A 26,729-nucleotide genomic window follows, 5' to 3' on the forward strand; every position below is an offset into this window, starting at 1 on the left:
AAGTAGGACAGGCTCTCTGTCAATCCATCTGTAGTCGTGCTCCAGCCAGAAAAAAACAGCCTTGCTGGATTTCTTCTCACAGGAACTAATTCAAGCCTTAGCAGATGGAGACAGAAGAATCACTGGCAAGGAGGAACTTTATTCTGAGGGTGCCCTCCCACTTTCACAGCACTGGCTGCTGTTGGTTTGAGCTGGCAAGCTGTGCTTCGCGGGAAGAAGCTCAGGGGGGTTCCGCGTCACTATGGAAGGCCCCAGTCAGCATTACCAAAACCTCAGTTTGGGGTCCCCCCTCCCAGCTGCAGCTATTTCTGAGTGAGAAGCAGAGTTTTTGCTTTGGGAAAGGAGAATTCCATCGTAGCCCACCAGTTTGTGTGGAGTTTTCTGGCGCTTATGTGGCATTTCCTTACGTTGGGAGCTCAGCCAACAAACTCCCCTGCCCTGCTTCCAGCTCCGTGTTACCCTAGGATGTGGTTCCTCTCTGGCCAGCTGGCTCTGATGGCTGGTGAACATTTTCCTAAAAGCAAGCCCAGCAGGATCCACCTGCCCGAGGAAGCTGCAAGAAGGACCTAGAGTAACAGGTCCGCCCTTGCCGAAGAACCAGCAGGGAGCAGGGCATTAAAAGTCAGGAAACAGTGCACAAAATATTTAGCTTGTTCAGCACCGCACCTGACAGGCAGCGTGGGACAGACTTACCGCATGGCTGTCTCGACAGAGGAGCTGACCCTGTGCTGCTCGGGGACAGCTCACCACCACTTTCATACCCCGCTCCTGCTCCCAACGTGCCTCAACTCTCTAAGGAGTCAGCCTGCTTTCCAGCCAGAGGGATATTAAAGCTAGGGCAGCTAAAAGAGGAAAGGAGAGCCAAGAAGCTGAAGAAAGCATCTGTAACGAGACATTTATTGATGTGCAAGTCTCTGTTCTGAAACAGAATCAGCTGCTTCCACTGGCTGGGCTCCCAGCTGCACGGCCATGCCAGCAGCAGCTCCGCGACTGCTGAGTTTTGGCAGATAAAAACGACGGGGCTGACCAGGGCAGCCCAAGGTCCCACTACGCCGTCAGGTCCAGGACAAGGCTGGGGTTGGTGGATACCATGAAGAGGTAGATGTGGCGGGGTAAGTCTGGCCCAAGGCGGCGGTCCTGCCCACCGACATCTGATCTCACTGGGATGTCACTCAGCAGAAGTAGTCTCATCATCCGTGCTGCACTTTGTAGGCCTTCAAGTGCACAAGAGAAGGGAGCAGTTAACGGGGATGTTCTAAGAGAACACTCCCATCTCCACCGCAGGGCTCAATCCCATCACTGCACTGAGGATCCCCGGCTGAGCGTTCAGCCAAACATACAAGGGTCAGGGGATAAAACTCAGAAGAATCAAGACCCGCAAACAGGCCTCATGCACACTGAGTTGTGTTGCCCCTCCGGTGTACAATGAGATTGCTGTAAAGCCATTTCTTCTGAAGAGGGTATGCTAGGGACAGAGATCAAAGCTCCAGGAGAAGAAAAGTAGAAGAGGATATTTGACTATGTGAGACTTAAAAAAAAAAAGTTCTGTCACAGTTCCTGATCTAATGCAAAGAGCTTAAGTGATTAATGTTCACACAAAATGGAAACAAGCACGTGTTTACAAAAAAAAAGTCTTTATAAATTGGCTAAGTGGCTGTTGGAAGGGTCACACAACATCCTTGTCTAATCCTGCTCCCCCAACACCTCACTGACAGTTACCTCACAAACCAGTAGAAAGGTAAGGGCAGTAGGGAGAGGGAGAATTTAGTGAGCTAAATCAGCTCCCTGAAGGATCAGACAAACAGAAGAGCAAGGGAAGTGTGGGTACGCTGCTGGTGACAGCTCAGATGTCTTGTGGTCCACAGGGGCAACACGCATGTTCTGCTAGGGAGGGATTTGGAGCTGCCCAACCAACGGCAGCCACCTGTGACAGCGCCCATTTCAAATAAAGGCAAGAAAAGCTGACGGACAGACCATGCTGGGCAAGGGCAATGGGACGTATACAGCAGACCCTCAGCCGCACTGGCTGGGATATGCAGCCAAATAGATAGCCAGGCAAAAATGCAGAGATGCATGAAGCTGGTCCTTCTAGGCAAGATGAAGGCAGAAAGAGGCCTGGAAGGGCTAACGAGCAGCTAAAATGTAGCTTTTGTTTCAGCTACTGCTGAAACAAAACTATGGCTTAAGTCGAACACCCGTCTGGACAGAGTCCTCTCTTTTCTGGAGAGCTGATTACAAACTCAGGACTTGCTTGCTCCATCCACAGAGACCTTTAAGCAAGGAAACCTGTGGCACCCCTCCCTACCATCATCTTCCACGCAGCGAGCTTTAACAGGACACCAAGGGGTTTGAGGGCTTACCTGTACCAGGAGGCTTGGGGAGGGATATGCTTCTGCTATCGCTGCTGCCGTTGCAGGGCTGACCCTATTAAACTGCTGGATTTCTCTCTTCCACACCTGCCACAGTCCCGTGCCATCCTTCTCCACTCACACTCTGCTGCCTGAGATCCCTGCAGTGCAGAAAGGCAACTCGTGCATCTCCTGCTGCCTCCTGCAGAAAGACGGACTGCTGAGAGCCAGACCAGGGGACAGCGTGTGCTGAGAACGTGCCTGCAGATCCCTGATGCTGCATTAGGCATTAGGCAGTTGGCTTCCCTCTAAACCCTCCCTCTGTTCAGGACTAATATTTATTCCTCACCATTTCCTTCCTTCCCTGAAAAGCTTCAGAACACTTGGGTGAAAAGGTTTTCCTGAGGCTCTCCTTTTCCCTCCATTCTTAATGCTGAATCACAACTACATTCACCGTGAGAGCTGCGTGATTTTCATCAGCACAGAGGACTGAAAATGATCTAGTCCAAGCCCTTACGCTGACCAGGACACACTGGCAGTCACAGGTAAGCATTTCTGAAGCTTCTGCTGACATTTTCCAAAGCTCCGGGCCTGGGACTTGACCAAATCCAGCAACATGACTCACTTGTACGGGCGTTTCGCTGTCGCCTTCATCAGCGCAGAAACGTGTTTGCCAAATTCCTGCCACGTGTCTAGGAAGAGTACCTCAGTGTTACCCCACCGCTGAAGCACCACCAGTGTCTGGAGGAGAAGCGACACCGTAAGACCAAGCAATGGGAAAAAGACAGGCTCAGGTGGGCCAGGACAACCCGAGGCCCTCAGCCTCCTTCAAATGCACACTGAAACTTCAGCCAGCGGTGCTGGCATGGCCATGGCCACCCACGGGACCCAGAGGCAGAAGCAAGGGAAGCACAGGGTAGTATCACGTCCCTCAGCAGGGCTGGAAGGGGAGGGAGGCAGCACTGGGTGCGTGAGCTCTGTTTACACAGCACAGCAAAGCCTGCTCATCCTTCTTAGCTTTCAGTAAGCCAGCGGGTCATCGCCCCTTCGGGGGCATACTCAGGCAGGGCAGGATTTTAGCTCAAGGGATATCAAGCAAGAGTTAGATCCTATCTGACCTAGTTTTTGACTGCTGTGGCACCACAGAGCTTCTGCTCTGCTGTGGGACACAAGTTTTGCAAGGCAGGGACCTGAGTGAGAACCCACAGTGAACTTGGCAGCTGTTGGTGGGACTGGGGAGGGGAGGCTGGATCAGCTGTGAACCAGGATCTCAGGAACAACAGGCTCTGAGGATGCACGTGGCTGCAACTTGATCCAAGCCAGCCACCGCCTCCCTGGCAAAGCATTCATTACACAGAAGGGCACCCCAGCGGGAGCCTTTTCCGTACGGTTCAACCACGAGTAACACAAATCTTCAAGGAGCGTGAGAAGTTTTACCTCCGGTATCTCCCGCTGAGTCACGGACAGCTCAGGGCCAGGCTGGGATCCGGGACGTTGCTTCGCAGGGCTCCGTGCCTGCTGCCTGTCCTGCTCCCGGTTACACCTGTAAGCACGACACAGCTCACAGACGCGTGCTGCGTATTCACGCCTCAGGCTGCTGACTGATAAAGAGGAAGAGGCCAGACTTAACAGCACCCACGTTTGCCACCTCCCAACCTGACTTAAAGGTGGAGACAAAGCTCCCCTGCGAGGCAGCGCTGCTCCCGCAGGCACGGTTCTGCAGGCTGTGCCCAGCCCCTCCGGCTGGGGACTACACGTGAGCTGGAAGGATGCGGCTGTGAGAGAAGGTGAGACCCAAAACCAGGGTGAGCACTGCTTGGTTCCTTCGGTGGCAGAACTCAACAGGCCACAGCTGATTTTTTTTAAAGAAATAACACTCTTGGTAAAATGTATCCTCACAGGCTTAAGTGAGAAAGAGCCCAGGAGGTGGTGAGACAAGAGCTCTCCTTGGGAAATACTCCCTGGGAAAGACAGGACAGGGCAGACCTAGCTACTGTGGCTGCATCGATGTGGGGAAGCTCTGGATGATCACACCGTCACCACAGAAAGGGGATTCCTCTGCTGTGCATGTACACAGACAGGAAGGACTCAGGCACTGGGAGCAACAAACAAACGAGACATTCGAGGTACAAGAAGAGGGCTCCAGGCACCGGACCTCCCTCTTCATGAGCTACACAGCATGCTGAGAACAGAAGGGCCCTGTGCACCAAGAACTGTGGTGTAATTCAGCAAGAGCCATATCACTGCAGCCCTCCACCTGGTACGGTGCAGCCTTACCTGCAAACACCTTCTCACTGCGAGATCCTCAGAGTCTGCTGTGGATGTGGATGGATTTACAAGACTGCGAAACCCAAGTCCCAGCCCCCTGAGCACGAACTTTGTGCTTTACAGACCCCACGCTGGCATCAAGTGCCAGCAGCTCAGCCCCAAGCACCTCCTTCCTGCAGAGACACTTCTCTGCACCCCCTGCCAGCCTCCCGGGCCCGCTGCTCCTGCACATCCCCAGCACGTACCGCCGGTAGGCACCCAGCCCCACGACGGCCGCGCTGTAGGTTCTGGTGGAGGAGCCCTCCGGGCTGGCCAAAGGCAGTACGTGGTTCAGATCAGGCTGACTCCCTGGTGGGGCATCAACGAAACTCCGAAGCAAGACAAATCACACCCAAGTGTGCAGCAGCCTTCCTCTCTGAAATAAGCCCTCCCCGTCTCCTCGGGGACTCCTCGGGAGCATCTCTCACTGGGAGCTGGCAGGGCCAGTCTCAGGCTGCAGCTGGGAGCGTTGCTTTTGGGCACACGCTGCATGCCACATCTGCCAATACTCTGCGCACCTCTCTCCTGGAGCGTTAGCAGACCTCCTCTCAGACACCGCCTGTTCTTTCCTTCTCTGGTCTTGGGCTGGGCTGGATGGCTGCTGAACGTCTCAGGGCAGAAGCACAAGCTGCCTGGACAGACGCATAAAACACTGCGTGACTGCACGTGAATGAGAACTAACCACAAACCTCCCTGCTTCAAAACGCAAGCGGTTCCAAGGGCTGTGTACTTGGGTTGTTTCTTTCAAGCGCATCTTCTATGAGCGCCATGATGATGGAAAAGCTAAATACAAGGAAAGACAAGCCTGGCCTGCCCAGTCTTCCTCTAAAGAAAGCAGCATCCTGTCTTGGGTTTAAAGGGAAGTCTGCGCATCATCCCTAAAGACCTACTGCCGCACTCAGATACTGCTTCTCCCCCCGGTTCTCTCATTCCAAACCACTGCATCTCTAACACAGCTTTATTTCAGGGTGGAGCAATGGCAGTTTTGGATGAAGGCTCCCTCCCCTTCTATGGTCCTTTGGCCAAATGGCTGCTGCAGAGTGCTTTGTATAGGTCTGGCTCAGAGATCTGGATCACCTGGGTTAGGGAAAAGAGGCGCTTTAGAAAATCTTCTGGCTCCACTAACACCAGCACCTCCTTCTTCTCTTCAGTCTTCACCGTGGAGTCATCCTAAAGAAGAAGAAGTCATTTCCAGCACAAGCAGGTGTCCAGAGAGAAGGCAGGCAGCAGGTCTCCACCTAGGCAGCGCCCATGCTGTGACAGGCACTAACACTGGCAATGCTGTGTCAGTACTACGCTGGTGGAAGGCCACGGCTGAACTGAAGAGTAAAAAACCTCCCCACACCAGCAGATGACTGAAGGTGCAATAACCACCTGGGGAGGAAAGCAGTGACTGCTGCAGGAACTGCCATGAAGCTGAAAAGACAAAACGGGCTCAGTCTGCACCACACGCAGTTATGTGACTACAGACAACGTAGGTACGGATGTTATGATCTATTGTATGACCACAGCATCTGCAATGTTTTATCCAGCAACAGCCAAAATACAGTTCTGCCTCTGCCTGAAATTCTTGTAGTGGGGGTGAGGACAAGAACATCCTACCTCTGCCTCTGCTGCCACGTGGATACTGTTTTACACAGTACTTGCCAAAACCAAGCTGAAATGGGCACCGTAATTGGTACCAGAAGGCACCTGCCAGCTTTCAGGTTCCCAGCGAGCAGGATTCAGGAAACAGTCACAAGGCTTTCTAAACTGGGGGCCCTGCGGCAAACTTGCCCAGCCTTTTCCAGCCGTGCAGCTACTGCCTGTGGCAGCACGCCATGCACAGCATCTGCTCTGGAAAAGCTGCTGCCCTCCTAAATAAATCTCCATATGAATGACTTGTAGAGGACTCATTCTTGCTTGCTACAGATTGCCCAGACCTGCCTGAAACAATCAGGTGTAGATGTTGAAAAGCCATCGGCTTTGGAATAACCTGAATGAGAATCAGTCCCATCTCTGCTCCCCGAGCTAACTGTGGTCACCAGCAATCAGCATTTCTGAGGCTGACGACGCCAGTATCCAGCCTAGAAAGCCAAGTCAAAGCCTTTTCCCCACAGCACATCTGTTGCCAGATTGCATTTACTGCGGAGAAGACGAGAGAGACTCACCGGAGCAGACAGAGTGCTTGGCATGTTTCTCCTCCAGGTTATGCTGCAGGGAATTGCCTGAGGCTCAGAAGATTATTTACAGTCCAAGGAACTTAAAACCTTGATCCAAATGTCTGAGGCAGGATCTTTGAGGAGACCTGTGGAGAAGGAAAGAACAATCAACAACCCTGACATGAGAAGAGGAGATACTTCATGAGCATGGAGAGCGCGCTCTTAATTACCAGCGCTATGAGGAGTGTCGAATGTAGCTAACGTGAGTCAACACCATCCATTGCCTACCTTCCTTACAGCTGCCTGTAACCTCGTCACACTAACTGCTTGCACTGTTGGACAGATGCCTGTCCTAGACTGAATTTGAGATGTTTCAAGCAAATAGCACAACTGTTTCTACAAGTGCAAGGGAAGGGTTAAGTACATGCTGTTTGGAGGTTAATAATGCCAAAAAAAAATGAACAACCCCCAACCCATCAAAAGACCCCATCTCACACGTCCATATTTAAAAGGCCGAACGTTACAGCTAAGCATCTCCAGGTCGCTCTCTGGGGTTGATCCCCATCCTCCCCAGCACCCACCCAGCTGCCCCCCGGCAGGAGGGCGCAGAGCCATCCCTGGCGCTCCTTCTGCAGGCACCGAGCCCCGGGACGAGGCAGCGAAGCCCCGGCCCGTGGATCCGGGAGCCCAGCAGCACTGGGGCGGCAGCGGGTGCTGTGTAGGTGCCACGGCAGCGTTTTGAAAGCGAAGATCACGCGGCGGCGTTTCCACCCAGCCGGCCACCCAGCCGGCCTCCCTGGGCTGACCCCGCTCAGACGGAGGGAGAGGCCTTTCCCCCAGGAGGGAGGCCGCGGGGAGCACGGGGGGCACCGCAGCCTCCCCAGCACCGGCCGCATCCCTCGGCTCACAGCACTCATCCCAGGACACTTCGTACAGGGCCAAGCACGACGGGACTCCGCTGGAGCACAGGGGGCTCCCCACCTCGGGTGGAGAACGGCTGAGCTGGAGGCCGGACCCACAAATCGTTGCAACCCCACGGAAAACTCCAAAACCCCAAACCCCAAACCGCCACCCCCAGCTGCCCGGCTGCGGGCGCGGGTTGCAGCCCCCAGGGCCCCGGCGGCGCCCCGCAGCCGCAGCGCGATCGTTCCGCGGGGGAAGGGGAGCGGCGGGGGCGGGGCGGGGCCGGGACCGGGGCCGGCAGCGGGGCCGCGGAGAGCGGCGGGGCCGCCATGATCTGCCTGGTGCTGGCCGTGTTCGCCAGCGTCCTGCACTGCGGTGCGGGCCGGGACCGGGGCCGGGGCCGGGGCCGGGACAGGACGATGAGGAGAGGGAGGGGAGGGGAAAGGGAAAAGGAAGAGGGTGGGGAAGGGAAGGGGGAAGGGAGAGGAAGGGAGAGGAAGGGAAGGGAAGGGAAGGGAAGGGAAGGGAAGGGAAGGGAAGGGAAGGGAAGGGAAGGGAAGGGAAGGGAAGGGAAGGGAAGGGAAGGGAAGGGAAGGGAAGGGAAGGGAAGGGAAGGGAAGGGAAGGGGCCGGGTCCCGGCTGACGCCCCGGCCGCCCGCCCGCAGCCCGTCCCGGTGCCACGGAGCGCACCTTCGTGGCCATCAAGCCGGACGGCGTCCAGCGGCAGCTGGTCGGGGAGATCATCCGGCGGTTCGAGAGGAAGGGCTTCAGGCTGCTGGGGCTGAAGCTGCTGCAGGTGAGCGGCGTCCCGGTGCCCCGCGGCGTGCCCCGGTCACAGCGAGCCCTGCCTCGCCCCGGGCGCTGACCGCGGGCTTCCCGTGCCCAGGCCTCGGAGGAGCTGCTGAAGGAGCACTACGTCGCCCTGCGGGACCGGCCCTTCTACGGGCGGCTGGTGAAGTACATGAGCTCGGGGCCCGTGGTCGCCATGGTGAGTGCTGGCCGGTGGAGCCGTGCAGACCCTGGTGGGGCGTTCTCTGCGGCGAACTGAACCCACGAGGCAACGCCGATGGTCCTCAGGAAGTGATCTCGGAAAGCAGCTCGCTGAGAGACCCCCTGTGGGCCGTCCCCCCAGGGATCAGACGGCAGATTTCGGGAGCGGGTGGTTGGAGCTGCCGGTGGAGCTGCGCAAGCTGACTCTGTTTGCTGTCATGTAGGTCTGGCAGGGCCTGGATGTGGTCAAGATGGCTCGTATGATGATCGGGGAGACTAACCCAGCTGAATCCCTGCCTGGCACCATCCGAGGAGACTTCTGCATTGATGTTGGGAGGTGAGTCTGGCTTCTTGTGCCCTGGGTGTTTTGGTGCATGCCGGTACAATGCTCCCCCTTCTGTGCTCAGATCACCGCCGTCACCCCCGTGACTGCTTGCAGAGGGACACCGGCCAGGACACGCTGACCTCTGCCTCCCCGGCTGGCTCTGCCAGAAGGGAGGAGTCTGGGTTTGGGTCTTTCGTGCTTCCTGAGGCCTCGTCTGTCTGCACTAGGAGGGGTTTGCTTGGCGTTTGCTCCAGCAACCAGGACCGTCAGGCTGAGAAGAGGAAGGGAGGAGCCCTCTCGGTCTTGTCCCAGGGGAGCAGGGCACCCTGAGGGCACTCGGCTCTACCAGGCACCCGAGTCTGAACCCAAAGCCAAGCAGGAGTTCTGCAGGCATGTTTTCATCACTGGAGAGTCACCAGTGGTGACCTCTGGTGGCTGTAGCTGAGCCTGGCCTGCAGTAGATGAAGTTTTTATCTCACCCTCCTGTTAGGTTCCTGCTCCCTGGTGTCTGATAGCAAACCTGCTTCACAGGACCTATTTCCCCTGAAAGAAGGGGGAAAGCTGGAGGCAGAACTTCAAAACAAAGGTGAACCCCAGACTGACAGCCACTTGCAGCACATAAATAATTTATTACAGAAGAGAGGACTGCTGGAAACTGGCAGCTCCTACACATACGTGGCCTAACCCACCTCACGAGCAGCCACCGAGCTGGGAGGAGGAGGGCTGCGGGGTGGCAAGGAGCGCTGTGTGACGTGACCGGCTCAGCGGGCTCGGTTAAATTGGTCAGGGTGAAATCTTCCCACCTGCAGCTCCCCTCCCCAGCCTCTCTCTGCGTGGTGCTGGCTGACCCCTTCCTCTTCCCGCACAGGAACGTGATTCACGGCAGCGACTCGGTCGAGAGCGCCCGGCAGGAGATCTCCCTCTGGTTCCGCCCCGAGGAGCTGACGTGCTGGGAGGACGCGGCCGAGCGCTGGATCTACGAGTGATGAGGGAGCCCGAGGGAAGCGTGGGTCTTCCTCGCTCAGGCACAGGACGTTTCCGTCTGTTTCATTTAGGCCCTGGGGCTGACTGGGGGCTCTGCTGTGGTGTCGCTGTGGGGGTTTCTCTTCTGTGTGTGTGGAGGGTTCCCGGAGCTGCTCTCTGACTGGAACTCAGTACTTCAGCTGACTGCAATTGCAGCTATTTCTTTTTTTTTTTTTCCCCTCCCTCCCATCTGCTGTAGTAAGTAGTTAGTGTAGCTGCTCTGCTTGCTGTGGCATCCTAAAATCCCAGGCTCAAGGTGATTTACTGATGGAAAGCAGAAGCTGGGCCCTGTTCCTGTCACTGCCTGGCACAGGACACATGCTCCTGGCCACGGGGAAAGGCGCGCTGGTCACTGTGGGGCGGTGTGATCCCTGTCCTCACCTGCATCTGTGAGGTTCCCCACCAAAGGGTTTTAAAGAACCTGCTACGGGCTAAGCGCAGGGGCTGGTGACCAAGGCTGACCCAGCTCGGTGACCCTCCTCACTTCACCTGTCCCCTGCCTGCAGGGCGCAAGCGGCCTCTGGAGGAGGAAGAGGCTCCGAGGACTCAGCCAGGCTCCTGCTGTGAGCGTCTGGAGGCTTCCTGCGACGGCAGGACCTGCTGCAGGAGAGCCTCGGAGCCACCCGTGCGAATGTGTTCCTCTGTCCTGTGCTCCTGGGCCCCATCTTTTCTCGCTGTTCCTCTTGATTTTCACACCACCGCCTGTTTCTTTACGCTCTGAGTCCCCCGAGCCTCCTGCCAGAGCGTAGGGGCAGGGACAGGGGTGGTGTGTTCTGCTGTGGAACAGCCGTGGTGAAACCTGAAGGAGCGAGGTTCCCGGGGCTTTGCTGCGTGTGGGCTGAGATGTTCTGAGCTCAGCTCTCCTCAGCTGCCTGACTGCAGCACGCAGCATTTCTGGCAGAGCTCCTCCCGCCTTCAGGGCCTTCTCCAAGCAGTAGTTTGCAGCTCTAAACATCTTGGAGATTGTTCCCATAAGTCATCCTTTTTTTTTTTTTTTTAAATAATAAACTCTGGAGAATCCCATCACCTCTTCCGCTAGTTGTTTTCCAGGGGACCTGGAGGGAGGAGAGGGTGGCTCTAGGCCGGTGCTGGCAGGGATGTGAGCTTGTTCCCTGTGCCACACAGCTTCACTTTCACTGGCAGGAATGTGCTGCTAGGGGCAATTCTTCCGTGCCCTGGAGATGCGCAGGTGGAACAGCTAATGGGGAAGGAGCCACAGTTTGTCAAGATATTGAAATCATTTAGGAAGGTGACTGTAGGGGAACCTGTGTGATGGGGTCGAGCTGCTGGAATTAACCTGTGTGATGGAGTTAAACACCTTTGGGACCAGGAGAAACAGCTGCTCTGGTACCTGTCGTGATGGGGACCCTGCGATGATGTCTGCAGTCAGGCAGCAGGTGAGAGGACTCTGTGGCTTCTCTCTTTCCAAACAACCCTAAACATAACCCTAACTGGAACACTGAGCCTAACCCTAACTGGGACCCAAAAAACACGTACAGCACCACTTTCTCCCGTCAAAAAGTGCTCCCAACAGAAGCTTTTGTGTGCATCTCTCACTAAAGTTAACCTCTGGCACCTGCAACAAGGCCAGAAAAATTGTCTCAAAAGCATTAATTTAGACCCATGCATCTGTGGTACTAATCACAGGGCAGTCTCTATTCTTTCTCTGCTTATCAGGTGTTACAATCCACTAGTTTTTGTTCTTTAAGAAATGCTTTTCAGGCCAAGACTTGATGAATGACTGAATTAACCACTAATGCTGTATGGCTCAGTAACTCTGACCTTCTTGACACACAAGCAAAAAGTCATCTTGCCTCTTTGAAAAAACTACCCACATAAGAGTAAATACAACGTAGTATAAATTGAGACAAGTCACTTGTAGGAGTGTGCCAAATTGGGTTCAGTCCAACATCTTTCCAATTAGTTGCGGAAAGCTTGCAAAGTAGGAAATAATTGAGCATGTCTTACGTAAACTGCAACAGCTCATACCAGGCTTGGACATGGAACAGTACCTTATAACTCTGAGGATGTTGCCTTTTTTTTTTTTAAACAAAACTAACAAAACACCCACACAATTTCCTTCCAGTGCAGAGATAACTTAAATCCCATCATTAACATCAAGCTTTTCCATCCTGAAAACCACAGACTTGTATTGCTGTACAAAAATGCTGTGTTGACCAGCTGTGCCCATTCCCCCCATCTTAGGACTCTGCAGGTGCTTTGAACTAACTTTGCAAGAGTATATTCAGTAGATGTTACGCAGCAATCTGATGCTGTAATTGCTGCCTTGCTTCTCTTGCCCCAGCATTAGCAATAATGACAGCATTAGAAAAAAATTACCAGCCATTCAAAGACAGAAGAAGCGAGCAAAGTGCAAAGATCCGAGTGTTTGAGCCTACCTTTTTGGAGATGCCACACTGCAAACAGGAGGGGTGCAGTGGGTATGCAATTGACAGAAGAAGAACGTAAAAGGAAAGACAAAAAAAGGTAGAAAAGATCAGTGATTTTTTACATCCATAACAAAGTGAATGTAAGGAGCCTGGAAAGAAACAAAGTACAGTTTGATTTGAACCACAAGGCAAAACGAAAAAAAAGGTTAGGTTAAAATATTTTCTATCTTCCACGTTTTATTTTTTCCCTTTTTGCTGCCTGCTCAGAGTTATTTGATTGTAAAATAATTCATCAACTACTTGCACAGGCCAAACACATCTATCTGGACAAGAAAACTTTCATCTTATTGAGCAGTGGAGAAAAGGTGACTTCTGCACCAGGATCCAAATTGAGCCTAGTTCACAGCAGCACCCGGACAATGGATAATGAGAAGTATGTTCGCAAAAGTAAAGATGATAAAAGTTTTTCATTAGCAACTCTGCCTGGTGAGGTCATTACTACTGGAGTTATTTGGGTATAAATTTACTACATTTTGCTCTGAAGGCACCACTGTTCTGAGTGAGAATGCCTCTACAACATTCAGTGCAGCTGGACCTCCTGGTTAACTCTCACTGTTGCTGAAGAATATACTAATATATTCAGAAAGGATATTACAACTCTTCTGAACTTCAGTACATGAACGAAAGGTAATATACACAAACTGCAAGAGTTAATACTGCTTGTTGCAAGCCCTGAATGCAGTGATCAGAATTGTACCCAACGTGACCTTCCAGTGGCTGAGCACCTTGGCACATTTGAGACTGGCAGAACAGTCTCTTCCAAGAGAAAAGCAAGGTAAGGCACAAGCCAGTTGTAAACCAAATTGTAAATCTAAAAATAAACCCTTGGAAAAGACTGCAAAGTTCATGGAGATAACCTTCTGCATACACCATACATGTAAGAAGTTCAGCTAACGCAGAAGTTATTTTGTAGGCTAGCATTGGGTAAGGCTATTTCAATACCACGGAACATACCCGTTTGCAACTACTGTGACTTACTCAGCAGCATAACTGGCTGTAAGATATATACATGCAGAGGTCTCTTCGCTAAGCTTTTATTAAGGCTACCTATTATAACGGACCAAGATTTCATTGGCCCATTGCTCCCAGGGGGCTTTTCCTCCTCTTGTTTCTGACAAAGAGATAATGCAATCGTCTTCTGGATTGGTATCCTCACTTTCCTTTTTCCATTGTTCTTTCAAAATCATTATTTCAAATAGCACCTGTACCTGTCACAAAACTAGTCAGCTCCTACCTATGGTTACTATGCCCTTGATTTTCAGGAGGTTTGCAGTCAAACTACTTTTAAAAGTAACCTGTAAATAAGACTTACTTATTTCTTCCCTCTTATAAAATAAACTCCCTAGGTGAGGAAAACATTCCCACCTCAGACAGCGTTTGCCTACTTGCAGTAAAGAAGCACCTGAGTTCACAGCACTGGACAGCAGGAAATTCATGTTTTATACTAATAATCTCGTCTTAAGAATCTTCGTATTTGTTTGGGTACTTTTCTTCCCAGTAAGTTACCAGTGTTTTTCCAGCTTTAATGAAATGTCTTTTGGTTTAAAATCAGCCAGTGATAGACACTTTTGAGATGCAATATTTGCAATCAACGTATACCTGTAAAAAGGTAATTATGAATTCATCACACTTCTCAGTTCAGTCCCAGCAATGCTTAATTTTTGGGCTGCTGACTTTTTCTAACCAAGTCCACACAGAAAAAGTCAGCAGAGGTATCAGCATGCACCAGCAGAGCTCTTCTCCTCCACCAGGCACACAAGACTAGCGGACCGTTCATTACTTAGAAAAGCTCAGTATCTCAGGTTTGTGGAGATCACTCGGACTACCCGTGGGGAGACCCCTACCTTTTCTGTTTGACTGTGATGCCCTTCTGCTGTAAAGCCTTCTCGTTGGCCATCTGCAGCAGCTGGATCTCCTTCCGTGAGAAAAGGCGGATAGCAAAGGCTTTTTCCAGAAGCCTCTCTGGAGACACTGACTTCGCAATGTCTCTCACAAAAGCTCGAATATCCTGCTGTATGCTGTCAGACTCCATGGGCTGCCCAGCTCTGACTTTGTGGAAAAATTTCAGAATAGCCAGTGCAACACGATAGAGAACTTTGTAGCCCTCCACCAGAAACACGTCAAAGACCCGAGCAATGTATGCCATGGGCAGCTCTCCGAAGAGCCACCGCTGCCAGTCCGAGTACACCTCTAACACGTCCTCAGACACTGCCACCATCAGCTTGTGTGCTGCCTGACAGTACTTGTTAACCAGGTCCCCGAAAGTCATGCACGAGGACTCAAAGGCTAGGAATGTCTGATCCAGCCAGAGGCAAAGACCTTTAAATTAACTTCTCACTTACAGAAGAGAAACATCCCACCCAGAAATACCCAGCTTGTCCAGTTGGCAGTCTCTATTCCTAACTCTCTGGGGAAGTAACTGTTATTTATCCTAAAATTATGCAGTTTCGTGACCAGCGTAAACTGTTCCAAGACTGTGCAGCCAGTAAAAAGAGACGCTGACCTCCTGCTAGACACAACCACGTGCTCCTAGTTGCTCCTTTATGCTGGTACTGGCTCTCATGTGGCCACACAGTCACAGAGACTAGTTTGTTCATGTACAGTTCTTCCTTTCCATCTGGTAAGCAAGATGTGCAGCTGTAGGGTCAACTAGGTCAACGTTAGTGCCAGTGCAAAGATGACAAGGCAGAACCACCCTTTCTGATGGCCATACGGGCTCACAGCAGCTTAAAACAGCTTCATGAAACTGAGTCTTAATCCTCTTGAGCACTGCACTGGACTTCTGGTTCTGATTTTGTATGCATTTCTATGATCAAATCACCCTCTAGAGGGCCCGCTATCACCAACATTAGACCATTTTAAAAACACACTAGGCTCTAAGAGCAGCGAGAGCTAAAAGATCAGGTTCTAGCCTCTAGTTCCTCAAACCACACGTGAACATGATCTACCAGCTGACTCCAGCTTCAAAGCACACCTGTGTCCCAGCAGACGGCGTGACTGCAACCACTAATGCCCATACGTGAATTAGCTTTAATTTACTGCATCTCCCCTTCTAGTTTTCCACTAAAACACACCGGTGACAGCAGGCAACAAGTTAGTCCACTGCAGGAACATCTCTATCGATGCGTCCTCAGTGCCGGGTTGAAGCCAGGGAGCACACCCTCACTGACGCTGCAGGCTCTGCAAAGGCAGATAAGCCTATAAAATGCAACAGGCCTATAAAACTGATTTGTAAAATTATGACATGATGTGCAAAGGTCAAAGCAACAAAAACAGAAACAGTTTTGCTTCCAGAAAATCTTTAGTCATTCCTGTATCAACAGGCTGGACGATGCATAGAGCTTGACCTTTACTAGCACAGACCATGGCCTTTTTTATAACAGGTGCATTAAAAGGATTTGAAACTCAACGGGGACACACCATCAAGACAGATGACTCATCCTTCCTACTTTAAAATACAACAGTATTTTACTACAGTAAAATACAACAAACATTTTGGTTCAAGTTCAGAGAAGTTCATAAACATACAATGAGCATTAGCTTGGACAGCCATATACTTAATTCAGATAGTGTTAAGTTATGGCTAAAAATTAACTTTTTTTTTTTTTGAACCACATGGTGGAACTCCAAAATTTAATTTCTCTTTAATAAGGTTGTCAGCAACACACAGAAGCCCTTTGGATGGCTCCTTCCTTCCAAATATTTTTTCAGATTTTATAAAAACAGATTTTTTGGGGAGTCATCTGTTACACTGTAGAACGTAAGAACAATAAAGAGATGCTCACCTTTTCTTTTTGTTGTGTTCTTCCACATATGAAATTAATTCTCAGACTGTAATTAAAGTAGGCAACACGTTGTTCCCACTTCAGATCTGAAAGCAGGCTACCTTATGATGTTTAGAAACAATGCTTCCTTGTAAGCACGTCTTCGGGATGTGCAAAGGAGTAATGGTGGGATACCAGTCCACTGCAGAGTCAACGTAGCTCTGTTAACATTTTTCTGTCTTTCTCCACCTGGAAAACACAGGGAAACTTACCTTTAACTGAAATTCTACAGTAATACCCTTGTGGAGAAAAAATACATTTCTATTTAGGAGGGAATGATGTACAGAAAGTTGAACCATACAATTCATGGTCACTTCAGTCCAGCAACTATTACAATCCTGTACTTGCTGGAGTCTCCACTATGAAACAGCTTCCCCTTCCTGCCATCACTTTTTGGGAACCACTTAGGTTTATATTAGGGAGGGTTAATTAAAACATCTATCTTACTAGAGAACTTACAAGATACTCAGAATTACAACTTTTCTGTCCTTTTTCCTTTAAACTTTCTTCTCTGTCCTTACTCTTTGCTTTTTTCTATCATTCACATACTTCATATCATACATTCATATGAATTCATATCTATTTTCTATCATTCAGAGTCACAGGCATATTTAAAGGTTGCACGTCATCTTTCCCTCTGGAAGTTTCTCCAGAAACTAACTAATTTGATGAGTGCATGCTCCTCAGCAAGCTCACTGAAGTCAGTGGCTAGGGGATGGAAATCAGACCGACAGAACTTCTGAACACACTTTGGCTGGGAGAAATCTGCAGGCTGTGCAAGTAGGTCTGGCTGCTTGTGCTTCTCAGAGCTCTAAATGCTGCAAGAAAAAAATGACAGCAAAGCAAACAGGCATTGTCGAGGCCGCTAAAGCATGACCAGCTCTTAACTGCTTGCAAAACCAACAGAATTAGTGTGCTTCAGTGTAATGGTGCACAGCTCCTGACACTGTGCCAAAAGCTACTGCAAGCCAGCAGGCCTCGAATTGGGAGTACTTACTTGCCAAAGGAGAAGAGCCCAAGAAATTTCAGAAAAATTCTAGCCAGCCTTTGTCGTCTCCTCCTCCCACTCCTTCTGAATCTTCCTCCATCCATCCCTCTGCACAAGTTTTCTTTTCTGGCAACCACATAAAGAGCAAAGTTTAACTTTGAGTTGATGGTAAAAGCAGACAAAAGCTGTCTCATTTTCAGTAGCAAAGAGCAAGCTGGTCAGGGGCTGTGTCCCACCCACTTCTCGCAGGTACTGAGACTCATTTATATCTCCTTATTACAACACAACTCTTTCCCTCTTGGTAAAGTAACTTTAGAAAAGTTAGCACCACGTTGCAGCAGCATCCTCTACCTGGCTGTCTGGATAACAGCACCTCAACTGCAGAGAACTGGAATGCTTTCAAGTACCTCTTAAGACAAAATTGTAATAGGGTTTTAAAAATTAGCAAAGCCAATTACATTACTCATGACAATGGCAAAGCTTGAAAGTTCCATATACCTCCTTTAAGGAGAAGCCCCTATTCTCCTTTCTAATTTGACTGAGTTCTACAAAACAGTAAGAATTAACACAGAACAGAACAACACACTGTTTTAGTAGCAACCACCACACAAGTTTGAGATTATTGGATCTATTGGTGTATTATGGAGCTTCTCGCTTTTCAGTTAAGTGCAAATTAAAAACAAGTGAGAAGTAGAAAAAAGCATATTGAAAATACACCAAAAATGGCTGCAGTACAGACAGAAGATTTTCCGAGGTTAAGTTTAAAACTATGAAGCAAATAATCATTATAATTCAAAACCGGGCAATGACCATTGAACTGGAACTGGCAGGATTTCAAGTCAATGACTACATTTTTAAGAAATAAGCTTGCCAGTCCAGCCACATTTTTCCATTCCATCCCTTAATTCTTCCCATTGTTGTGTAGGCTACTTTCAGAAGATGTCTGAAAACTGCACTGAATTTTATAGAGCAATGGAGCAAATTGTGACAGTCAAAAGTCTGATACTGCCTTTGAAAACAATTCTATGAAATCATCTAAAAATGCACCAGTCAGAAATTAAACAATTTAAATTATGACTTCCCTTCATCAAAGGGAATATAAGGTCACAATTTTACTAAAGCTAACATGGCTAGGGACAGCTTTAATAAGTTCCATTACAACAGCAACCTAGTAAGTTTTGCAAGATGCATTTCAGTATTTCAATCACAAAATTAACCAACTCTACTTCCAGTTCATTAAAATAATCAAATTTTGCTTTCCAAAATGCAAGAATCAGCAAACTGAAATACCTGAATTACAATTAATGTGGAGTACCAATATTTCTTCCAAATCCAGAGTACATATATCCACATTAGTGAAATATTTATATTCTAAACTTTTTAGAAATAGATTCCAGCTTTGATTAAAACCTGAGATTAAACTACTTGCTACTGATTTTAATAAATACAGGAAAGTTCCTTAAAAAATTATAATCAGGAAAACCTTGTTCCCTATCCTATTTAAATAGCCTTACAGTTTTGCCTTCTGAAAGTTGTACTACAGATTAACAACTTGTTAGGATACTTCACACGCATCCATTGTAGTTACTGTATAACGTGAAACCTAAACTTCGATAACATTTTTCATCTTACCCATGCACAATTGCACTGATTTTAATGAGGCCCACTTTTCAAACACCTCTGATACAGCTCTTTGCTACGCACTGTACAGAACAGCTAGATACTGACAACTGATATTTTGGCTCGTGTTTTCATAACGTGCTAACAGGTAGCAAGTATTTTCTTTTGCTGTACAACAAATAAAGACTACTGCTAACCTCCCAGAGCTGCAGCGTACTGTCTCCTGTTTATGCTGTAGCGATGTAGCCAGAGAAAAGGCTCAAGTCTAATTTCTTTCATAGCTTCATTAAACTAACCCATGCAGAAGGCACATGAACAGATGAATCTTCTTCCTTGAGATTTCTAGCTATTAGTCCTCACTCCAGTTGAAGAAAATTAAACCCCAAACCCTAAGTAGATGATTTCCCATCCTTGAACAATACTGAATCACATCTGAGATTTTTGCTTTATATACCAACGAGTCTGATAGAAGAACAAAGCAACGCAGCAAGAAAGTAATGCTGCCAAAGAAAAGACAACCAACAAACAGTTACTCTTTCTTGCCCAATACTTCGGTGCACCCTGCAGTTTTCTCTGAGTCCAGGCTTACAGCAGCATACCTTGACATCTCTGCTACGTGGATCTGGAAACAAGACCGGACATCACAGTGCCATCCCCTGTTACATCTACAGCTTCAATTACTTCCCATTCCACAAAGCATTTAGGAAGATATATGCAGAGCTAAAAATTAAGCACTCCATTTAGCACCGGAACAAGCCAAACACAACTAGCTCATCATGCCCAGGAAAGCAGTTTGGACCATGCTGATGCATTTTGAATTGACGATCCTTTTTAGTGGAGTACACAAGAGTTCGACGGATTGCTTTGATGAGGTTAAATGCAGTTTGATCTCTTTACGGATCGCCCCAGGCACTGTCCACAGCATAAGCTGGGCTCCTGCTTCTGGATAATGCTCTAACACTGGTTTATCAGTAACAATAGGGGCTAAGATATTTGCTCCCCATTGTTTTTCACGCTCTTTAGGGACAAAGTCTAGAAACGCGTTGACACAAAACGAGTGTTCACTTCTGACTTCCCTGAGAAACTGCTGAAGACCTGGTAAGGTCTGACAGTACTGGTAAGAGCACGCCACAGGGCAAATCATTTTAAGCACCTAGATGATTTCTCTGTGGACGTCACCATTGCATATGAAGCACAGTCACTGAAGGTTTGCCTGAGAATCTTGTGCTTTCATTTGCAAATGAAAGCACAGGTAATGTTGTCTTCTTAAACAGGGACTTTTAATTATCTGTGATTAATCAATCATGTATTTTATTACAATAAAAAGTTCAGAAACATGACGATCTATGCTGGTCTGATAAATGACAGTAGCTTATATTTAAGAGAATGTGTAGGCCTTATATCTAAAAACATTTCAACAGAAAACAGCAACCCCTTGTTCCCATCTCCTGTCCTGGGACAGGATGAGCACTTCTGATACTCTATCACTGTTGATTCCATGAGCTGTACTTATTAGAAGATACCACAGAGGTAGAAAACCCAAACACTCCCAAAACAAACAACATAAAGGCCTCAAAAAAAATCTTATGCAAAAAAAAGGAACAAAAGAAAAGATTAATGGTTCCACAAAGGGGGCAAAATGCTGAAGAATTGTAAGAGGGTACTGGATAGTAAATGTTATCAAAGATATAGATCAGGAGCTTCTGTCCTGCCTATGTCATTACAAACATGAGGACCAACTACGGGGAGAATTTTCCTTTTTAAAACATAACAAAACAAAAAGCACTGAATTTAAGCAGCAAATCTATTTTATACAATGAACTAAGTGTTACCCATTTAAAAAGTTTACTTTGAAACCAGAAGTTTCAAAATACAAAGTGTGCCATTTAAAGTCTTTCAAGGTAATAGACCAATGACCCAATTTCCAATGTTATCTTTAAAACAAAACAAAAATATTTTAATCAAAGCAGTACAAATATCAGTGTGGAAGCTTACAAGAATTTAACTTTTCTATCAATTTAAATGACAGAATGTGTTTAAGTTGATTTAAGATCTCCTGGAGCAATATATGAACATGCAAAGCTTTAGTCCAGCAGCCACAGAGTGCTTAAAGGAAACCAAAGTTAGACGATGGGCAGCTGAACAAGCAACGCTGGGCTAACCAAACACACAAGTCCCTACAAGTTACCTCTTCTGCTGTGTAATCTTCCATGTTGATAACCACCCCATTAATATCTCTCCAGTTAGAAAAAGAAGTCTCATATAGCAAGACATGATTTAAAATGATTATGATTTATTAGCTCTGTGAATATTCAAGGCACTTGATCCTTTATACCTGCCTAGGGACTGCATTATACACTCTCACTAAAGAACTTTGAGCAACCTGGTCTAGTGGCAGGTGTCCCCGCCCATGGCAGGGAGGCTGGAATTAGATGATCTTTAAGGTCCCTTCCAACACAAACCATTCTGTGATACTATGATTCTTACTCTGAGTCTATAGAAATTGCTGCATGCCTTCTTTGCCTCCGTAGTAAGCAACTGGGGAGGTGCGCTCCATGCACACCAGCAGCTATCAACAGAACTTGTTTATTCCAGGGTAAGTTTTGCAGCCCCATGATTTCAGCTGCCAGCTGAAAATGGAGTAGGAAAACATTATTGTATCAGACTATTTTATTATCTTCTGCACCAAGTGCTAAAGGCATAGAGGTTTTCTCTTGGAAAACAAAAGCTGATTTACAGTAACATAAGCATTATGAAAATTACAAAGTTAAAGCTGACAATTTATAACGAATCTATTCTCTTCCAGCTCTGTAAAACTCCGTATCTTCTCCCTCTTCCCAAGACTGCCCCAAAGAAAAGCTTCAATAATCTGGTATCCCTGGTGATGGATTACCCCTCTTCGGAAACAACAAAAGGTAGATTATCCTGCACACAAGAGAAAACTTAGACACTAACACCAAACCAGCTCCAAATACACTTCAGAATTAAAGGAGAATCTAATCTCAGGCAGACTGCCAACAATTACATTTCAGGGAACTTATATCAAAATAAAGCGACATATTGTTCTTATTTCTGTAGTCTTCCAAAAGTTATACCCTACCAAAATCCCAAGAGTAGCATGAACACTTGTCCTGGAGCAGCAAAGGTACAGAAACAGCATTTTATACTGTAAAAGCAAACACTGCACAATCCCAAGCTAGTGCTACCTTATTTCATTAAAAAATCAAATGGCATTTATAACCACAGACTGGTTGCTGAGTTTGTAATCTTACTATTATTGTAGATTGCTAATCTCTAGTCTTACTAGCGGGGCAGAATTTTGGGAAGACTAGCCTTGTCAGAGGACCATTAAGATAGCTCAGGGCTCAGAGCACAGGACAGATGAGTTGCCTCGCAGTAGATGGTGTTCCTTATCCACATGCTTATTCTGAGTAAACTTAAAGGGAGTTAAAGTATCTGACGTCTGCTCTGTCAAATGTCACTGCACGGATCCACGGATGCCAGTCTCTCAGCTGGAGGAGAGGGCTTACAGGCATACTGAGATGTAAAGCAGGAATCTTGTCCCCGTGGGGAATTACATTAGAAAGCAAACATTCCCTCTATACAGTGAGATATTATAACAAAAACCAACAAACAAACAACAGAAAAACAACACCCTAACACCCCTCTTTCCCCCCGACTGAAGGGATCTTAGTAATCTTTACCGCAGAACTTACCTTCGTATAGATCTTCTTCTGACTTGCTCCCTTCTGCCAGGTCTGTTGATGAGGAGAACAAAATAAAATCAGACCATTTAAAAAGAATGTGACGGGCAGCATTCACATGCATTAGGTATACCAATGACCTCTGTAATTTTTAAAAGCTATCTGCCTGCACTTCTGCATGGCTTCCAACCTTCATATTTGCCTCTGGAGTATAGAGAACAAGGGGGCAAATACCCTCACAACAGAGAAGAGCGGCTAGTTAACCATACTATTAAAGTGCTTACAGCATAAACAACTCATTTCAGCCTCTCAAACCACAAGCAGGATTACTGCTTGTGGCACCTTTGTAGTAAATATTTTTAGCCAATGTTCCCTTTGTAGTTTATTGCTGGTTCTCCTCTGCCCCAGCTCTCCCGCAGTGCTCCCCAGTGTTTTGATCTATGAAATTGCCTGTTTAACACAGAATTTGGTGTCCTTCCTGTAATCTCTGAAGAGCATCTCTCCTCACAGGGCAGAGGTAGTTTCTGCATAGGTAGGGGACTTGAGAATACTAGCTCTACAGCTTACAGTATTTATCTTTTTAGGTTTAAGATCCCCAGTTCTGAAACAAAAATAACTATATTCTGAAGATACGTACTGCAGTACAGGTTCAAACCAGCTTACTTGGCAACGGTCAATAGACCAGGCTCTTGTCCTGTTAGGTAAGAAAGTTTGAACTGATCTGATAAACATTAGTCTTCTTTTCAAATGAATTATATTCAGCCTAGCAGATTTTGAAATAACGCAGTTGTAATGGCTGCAAAATCCAGTCATGAGAGCATCTTTTTATGTGAGTTATTTCTTCCTTCAGTTGTTTTCTCCTGGAAAACTCTAACAAAATAACCCAGTGCCGGTGTAGCCACACAGACGTTACACCTATCTGGTAACAGAACAGAGCTGTGTCCGTACCAAGCACGATAAAACAGTCTGTCAAACTCCTTCCCCAAGACAGTGGGAATCAACAACACCTGGTCTTTTGCAACACGTTTGAAAGCTCAGGTAGCTGTCCTTTAACTTAAGGGGTTTAAGCAAGAGGAGAACACATGAGATATGGTGAAGCCTAAGTGCACGAACAACACAGGCAAGAGTGCTGACATCTGTTAGCTTAGAGAAACAGTTGATTCCGCAGCTGGACGCCTCCAGCACGTGCTCCCACCCATACACACAGAATCCAAGCAAGTCAATCGTTAATATAGTGCAATTAGCTCTGCCTATTTTTATATCAGAAAGGTCGTGTAACTGCCTGGTCAGGTACAAGGGAACTAAATGGCTGATGACCAGCGTTACTTAGATGAGCTCTACTGCAAACCCTCGTCCCCAAGCTACATGCTATGCAAACATATCCAAACATTCCACTTATATCTGAACATAAAGGCATCCCCAGATGAACATATCAGACTTCCAAAAGAAATTTTAGCTCTTTAATTCTCAGTCACAATTCAAAGCTATAACTGGAGACCAGCAATGTTTCTTTCAGGCCATTAACACAGTTTATCTACTCCAAGTGTTACCATATACCCACCTACTTCGGAGCACGTATCCTTACAGCCTAACGCAAGCAGCTTTAACAGCCTCTCCAACCTCACGGGCAGAGCAGAATGCAATTTAAAGAGCTAGAACACCAAGGACCAAAATCCACGGCCTGTTGCCAATAATTTGCCTGTTATTAACTCTATCCAGCTTCAGCACTGAAGCAGAGGCCCTCACAACCTAAACAAATGCCAGGGCAGTATTATCAGATTGCAATAACCTTGATCTTGGAGGCAGCAAGAGACATAAGCAGCGTGGGCTGGTTTGCTTTAACGCTTGCCTGCCTTGAATTTATGGATACAAAAATTTCAGTGCAGGTGTAACTTCTTTCAGTTTACTTTAACAATCCAAATGACACAGCTGATCAAGGGACAGGGGGAGGCTGTTTCAAGGTTTCAAATTAACAGAATGAAGAAGCGAAAACAACCAAGGGGAGAGAAAACAAAGGGCTGCAACAGAAGGAGAGTTAGGATGAGCAGAGGCACTTGAATGTGGAAGGTCCACAGATAGCTTGGTACAAACTTTACTTGGCAACATTTAATTATTAACAGCAAGAAAGGGAAGCAGAAAGCTCTTCCCCCAGTGTTCAAACTCTAGCTGCACAAACACCTGCAATTTTTCAAATATTAATGAAAGAAAAGACACTCAGTACAAAGGTTCTCAATAGCTATAGTGCAATACTATCCACAGCTATTTTACAAATTACAAAGGACAGAAGTATAATGTATTGCTTGGAAGCAAGAAAGAGCTAATATAAAACGTGGCTGGAGTCCTTAGAATCAAGTTCTCAGTGCTGCTTCTGCAAAGCAACCATCTTAAGATAGAAGCCTGTAGCAACACCGCCTAACTACCAGTGATTGTGTAACGAAGGAGGTTCTAACAAGGAATTCTTTTTTCTGGTAATACCGAGATGCGATCTGTGTTGATTTTGCTCCCCGAGTGTTCCCAGACGCTCTGACAATCCTACCTGGCTTGTCGTTAAGCCACAACAGCTTTCGGATGCTCCAGCTTCCTTACAGAACCGGCCACAAACCCAGCTTTAAGGCAGCCTGTTTCTGTACAGAGCCACCCATCTCCCCCATCGCCCCGCAGGACCCCGGCCCTCCCGGTGCCTCTGACACCACCAGGGCCGGGAGCAGCGGCAGCAGGCTGCACCCCCCGGTTACGTGCCCGTGTGCCGGCACAGGAGGGCCGGGGAGCACCCGGTTACGTTACGGAGGGGGCCTCAAACTCGGCGCTCGGTGGGAATCGTCCTGTCAGCCCCTACACCCCTGCGGCCACCTCCCACCTCAGGACGGGCTGTACGCACACACGCAGCTCCTCGCTGAAGAGGAGCACGAAAATAAAGCGGTAAAAAAGCTCCTTCTGTGGCAGACACCTGGGAATATTCAGGGAACAAACTCAGCAGCGAGACCTCCGGGCTCAGACCGCTCTCCAGGCGCGCACACACCGCCCCTCCGGCCGGGCCCACGCCGGTAGCACTTGGGGCACCCCCGGCACCGCTCCGAGTCCCGAGGGGCTCCGCACGGCACGGGGGGCGCTGCCACCCCCACGAGCCGCCGCGGGGCTGGGCGCTGCGGCCCGCCCGGCCCTCAGCACGCCCAGGGCAGCGCCGGCCCCCACTGCCGCGGCTCCTGTCAGCCGCGCGGCCACGACTGCGGGCGGCACCGTGCGCATGCGCGCCGCCGGGCGGGCCGCGGTGTGGCACGTGCGGGGCGCGGGCCGGGCGGAGGCGAGGGGCGCGAGGCGGGAGCGCCGTGAGGGCGCCGTGAGGGAGCGCGGCCCCGAGGCTCCTTCAGGGGCGCTTCGGGACCGGCGTGGCTCCGCGCTCAGTCACGGAGCGGTTGTTTTCTTACCGAGCCTGCGATGGCTGGGGCAGAAACCAGCTCATTTCAAAGCCGAAGGACTTCCGCGGTGTTTATTTGGCTTGGCTTGGCAGCAGCGCGCTGTTTACGACTGGATAAATAGCTGCCGCATTAAAGATTATTAACTAGGCGTGCTTAAGTGACCAATAAAGTTCTAATCTTTTATACGGTGTTGTAAATGTACGCAGCGTTGTAACGCAGGCTCTCGCCAAACAGATAACGAATCCCTTCCCCGGGAGGGTTGCAGCCTGACAGGAGGCACGGAGGGCTGCAAGGAAGGCGCGAGGCGCGATAACAAAATGTCGGGCACAGAGCGGAGCCGCATCGGTCGCAGCTGGGTTGTGAACGGGGTCCTGAGGGGGAGCTTCCCCTGCTTCCCCAAAGCCTCCGCCGGCAGGCAGAACAGGGCGGGCGACGTGCCCTTCCCCGGCCGCCTGAAGGGGAGCAGGTTTGGAAGAGGACGAGACTGGACGGAGAGGTGTGGGAACAGCGACGTGTGGGCAGTGCTTAAAAAGGTTTTGTAGGAGGACGAAAAGCTTCCATCTGTCCCCAGTATTTATAGCATCTTTTCACAGTAGCACGTGTCCTGCGTAGTCTGTGTACGCGGGCTCATAGCACCCCTCCGAGGTGAAGCAGTGCTTGTGTTCCCGTGCTTCTCGGGGGAAACTGAGG

General features: G+C 48.7%; 3 protein-coding genes across 13 annotated transcripts; 1 reads left to right on the plus strand and 2 right to left on the minus strand.

Moving 5' to 3' along the window:
- Nucleotides 1-874: 874 nt before the first annotated feature.
- On the minus strand, nucleotides 875-7,707 carry EME2 (essential meiotic structure-specific endonuclease subunit 2). The gene is given in 11 exon segments (XM_083799806.1): nucleotides 875-1,183; nucleotides 1,185-1,207; nucleotides 1,212-1,214; nucleotides 2,361-2,486; nucleotides 2,490-2,550; nucleotides 2,974-3,089; nucleotides 3,786-3,891; nucleotides 4,862-4,986; nucleotides 5,733-5,825; nucleotides 6,806-6,877; nucleotides 6,881-7,707. Coding segments are annotated over 11 exon segments (960 nt in total). The 5' UTR covers nucleotides 6,980-7,707; the 3' UTR covers nucleotides 875-1,047.
- A 185-nt stretch (nucleotides 7,708-7,892) lies between these two features.
- Nucleotides 7,893-11,060, plus strand: NME3 (NME/NM23 nucleoside diphosphate kinase 3). Of its 6 annotated transcripts, none has more exons than XR_014572683.1 (6): nucleotides 7,893-8,074; nucleotides 8,365-8,495; nucleotides 8,586-8,687; nucleotides 8,914-9,026; nucleotides 9,242-9,404; nucleotides 9,505-9,876. XR_014572683.1 is itself a non-coding variant. In XM_083799802.1 (6 exons), the coding sequence occupies exons 1-5, from the start codon at nucleotides 8,029-8,031 to the stop codon at nucleotides 9,998-10,000; spliced, it is 510 nt and encodes a 169-aa protein (XP_083655928.1). In that variant the 5' UTR covers nucleotides 7,947-8,028; the 3' UTR covers nucleotides 10,001-10,020; nucleotides 10,544-11,060. The 6 variants fall into 6 exon arrangements, 5 of the variants coding, with proteins under 5 accessions (XP_083655930.1, XP_083655929.1, XP_083655931.1 ...); XM_083799802.1 differs by lacking the exons at nucleotides 9,242-9,404; nucleotides 9,505-9,876 and adding exons at nucleotides 9,883-10,020; nucleotides 10,544-11,060 and having other exon boundaries at nucleotides 7,947-8,074; XM_083799804.1 differs by lacking the exon at nucleotides 9,242-9,404.
- Nucleotides 10,197-25,837, minus strand: LOC310881911 (TBC1 domain family member 24-like). Of its 6 annotated transcripts, none has more exons than XR_014572679.1 (7): nucleotides 25,571-25,837; nucleotides 22,636-22,677; nucleotides 21,407-21,549; nucleotides 17,309-17,425; nucleotides 16,273-16,500; nucleotides 14,332-15,667; nucleotides 10,197-12,454 (listed from the first exon to the last, which is right to left on the minus strand). XR_014572679.1 is itself a non-coding variant. In XM_083799799.1 (6 exons), the coding sequence occupies exons 5-6, from the start codon at nucleotides 14,754-14,756 to the stop codon at nucleotides 11,115-11,117; spliced, it is 546 nt and encodes a 181-aa protein (XP_083655925.1). In that variant the 5' UTR covers nucleotides 14,757-15,667; nucleotides 16,273-16,500; nucleotides 17,309-17,425; nucleotides 22,636-22,677; nucleotides 25,571-25,822; the 3' UTR covers nucleotides 10,197-11,114. The 6 variants fall into 6 exon arrangements, 2 of the variants coding, with proteins under 2 accessions (XP_083655925.1, XP_083655926.1); XR_014572681.1 differs by lacking the exon at nucleotides 25,571-25,837 and adding an exon at nucleotides 24,185-25,444; XR_014572682.1 differs by lacking the exons at nucleotides 21,407-21,549; nucleotides 25,571-25,837 and adding an exon at nucleotides 24,185-25,438.
- Nucleotides 25,838-26,729: the final 892 nt, after the last annotated feature.

The sequence above is a fragment of the Anser anser genome (genome assembly GCF_964211835.1).
Source record: "Anser anser genome assembly, chromosome: 15".
Lineage (NCBI taxonomy): Eukaryota > Metazoa > Chordata > Aves > Anseriformes > Anatidae > Anser > Anser anser.

Excerpts from the sequence above, each read along its gene's own strand:
- LOC310881911 (XM_083799799.1), bottom strand. The coding sequence starts at position 14,756 with ATGACTTTCGGGGACCTGGTTAACAAGTACTGTCAGGCAGCACACAAG. Across the intron at positions 11,236-14,331 it reads ATCACAGTCAAACAGAAAAG|CTGTTCCACCTGCGCATCTC; the intron begins GTAGGGGTCTCC and ends CTTCCCCATTAG.
- NME3 (XM_083799801.1), top strand. The coding sequence starts at position 8,029 with ATGATCTGCCTGGTGCTGGCCGTGTTCGCCAGCGTCCTGCACTGCG. Across the intron at positions 8,075-8,364 it reads CGCCAGCGTCCTGCACTGCG|CCCGTCCCGGTGCCACGGAG; the intron begins GTGCGGGCCGGG and ends GCCCGCCCGCAG. Across the intron at positions 9,027-9,882 it reads TTCTGCATTGATGTTGGGAG|GAACGTGATTCACGGCAGCG; the intron begins GTGAGTCTGGCT and ends CTTCCCGCACAG.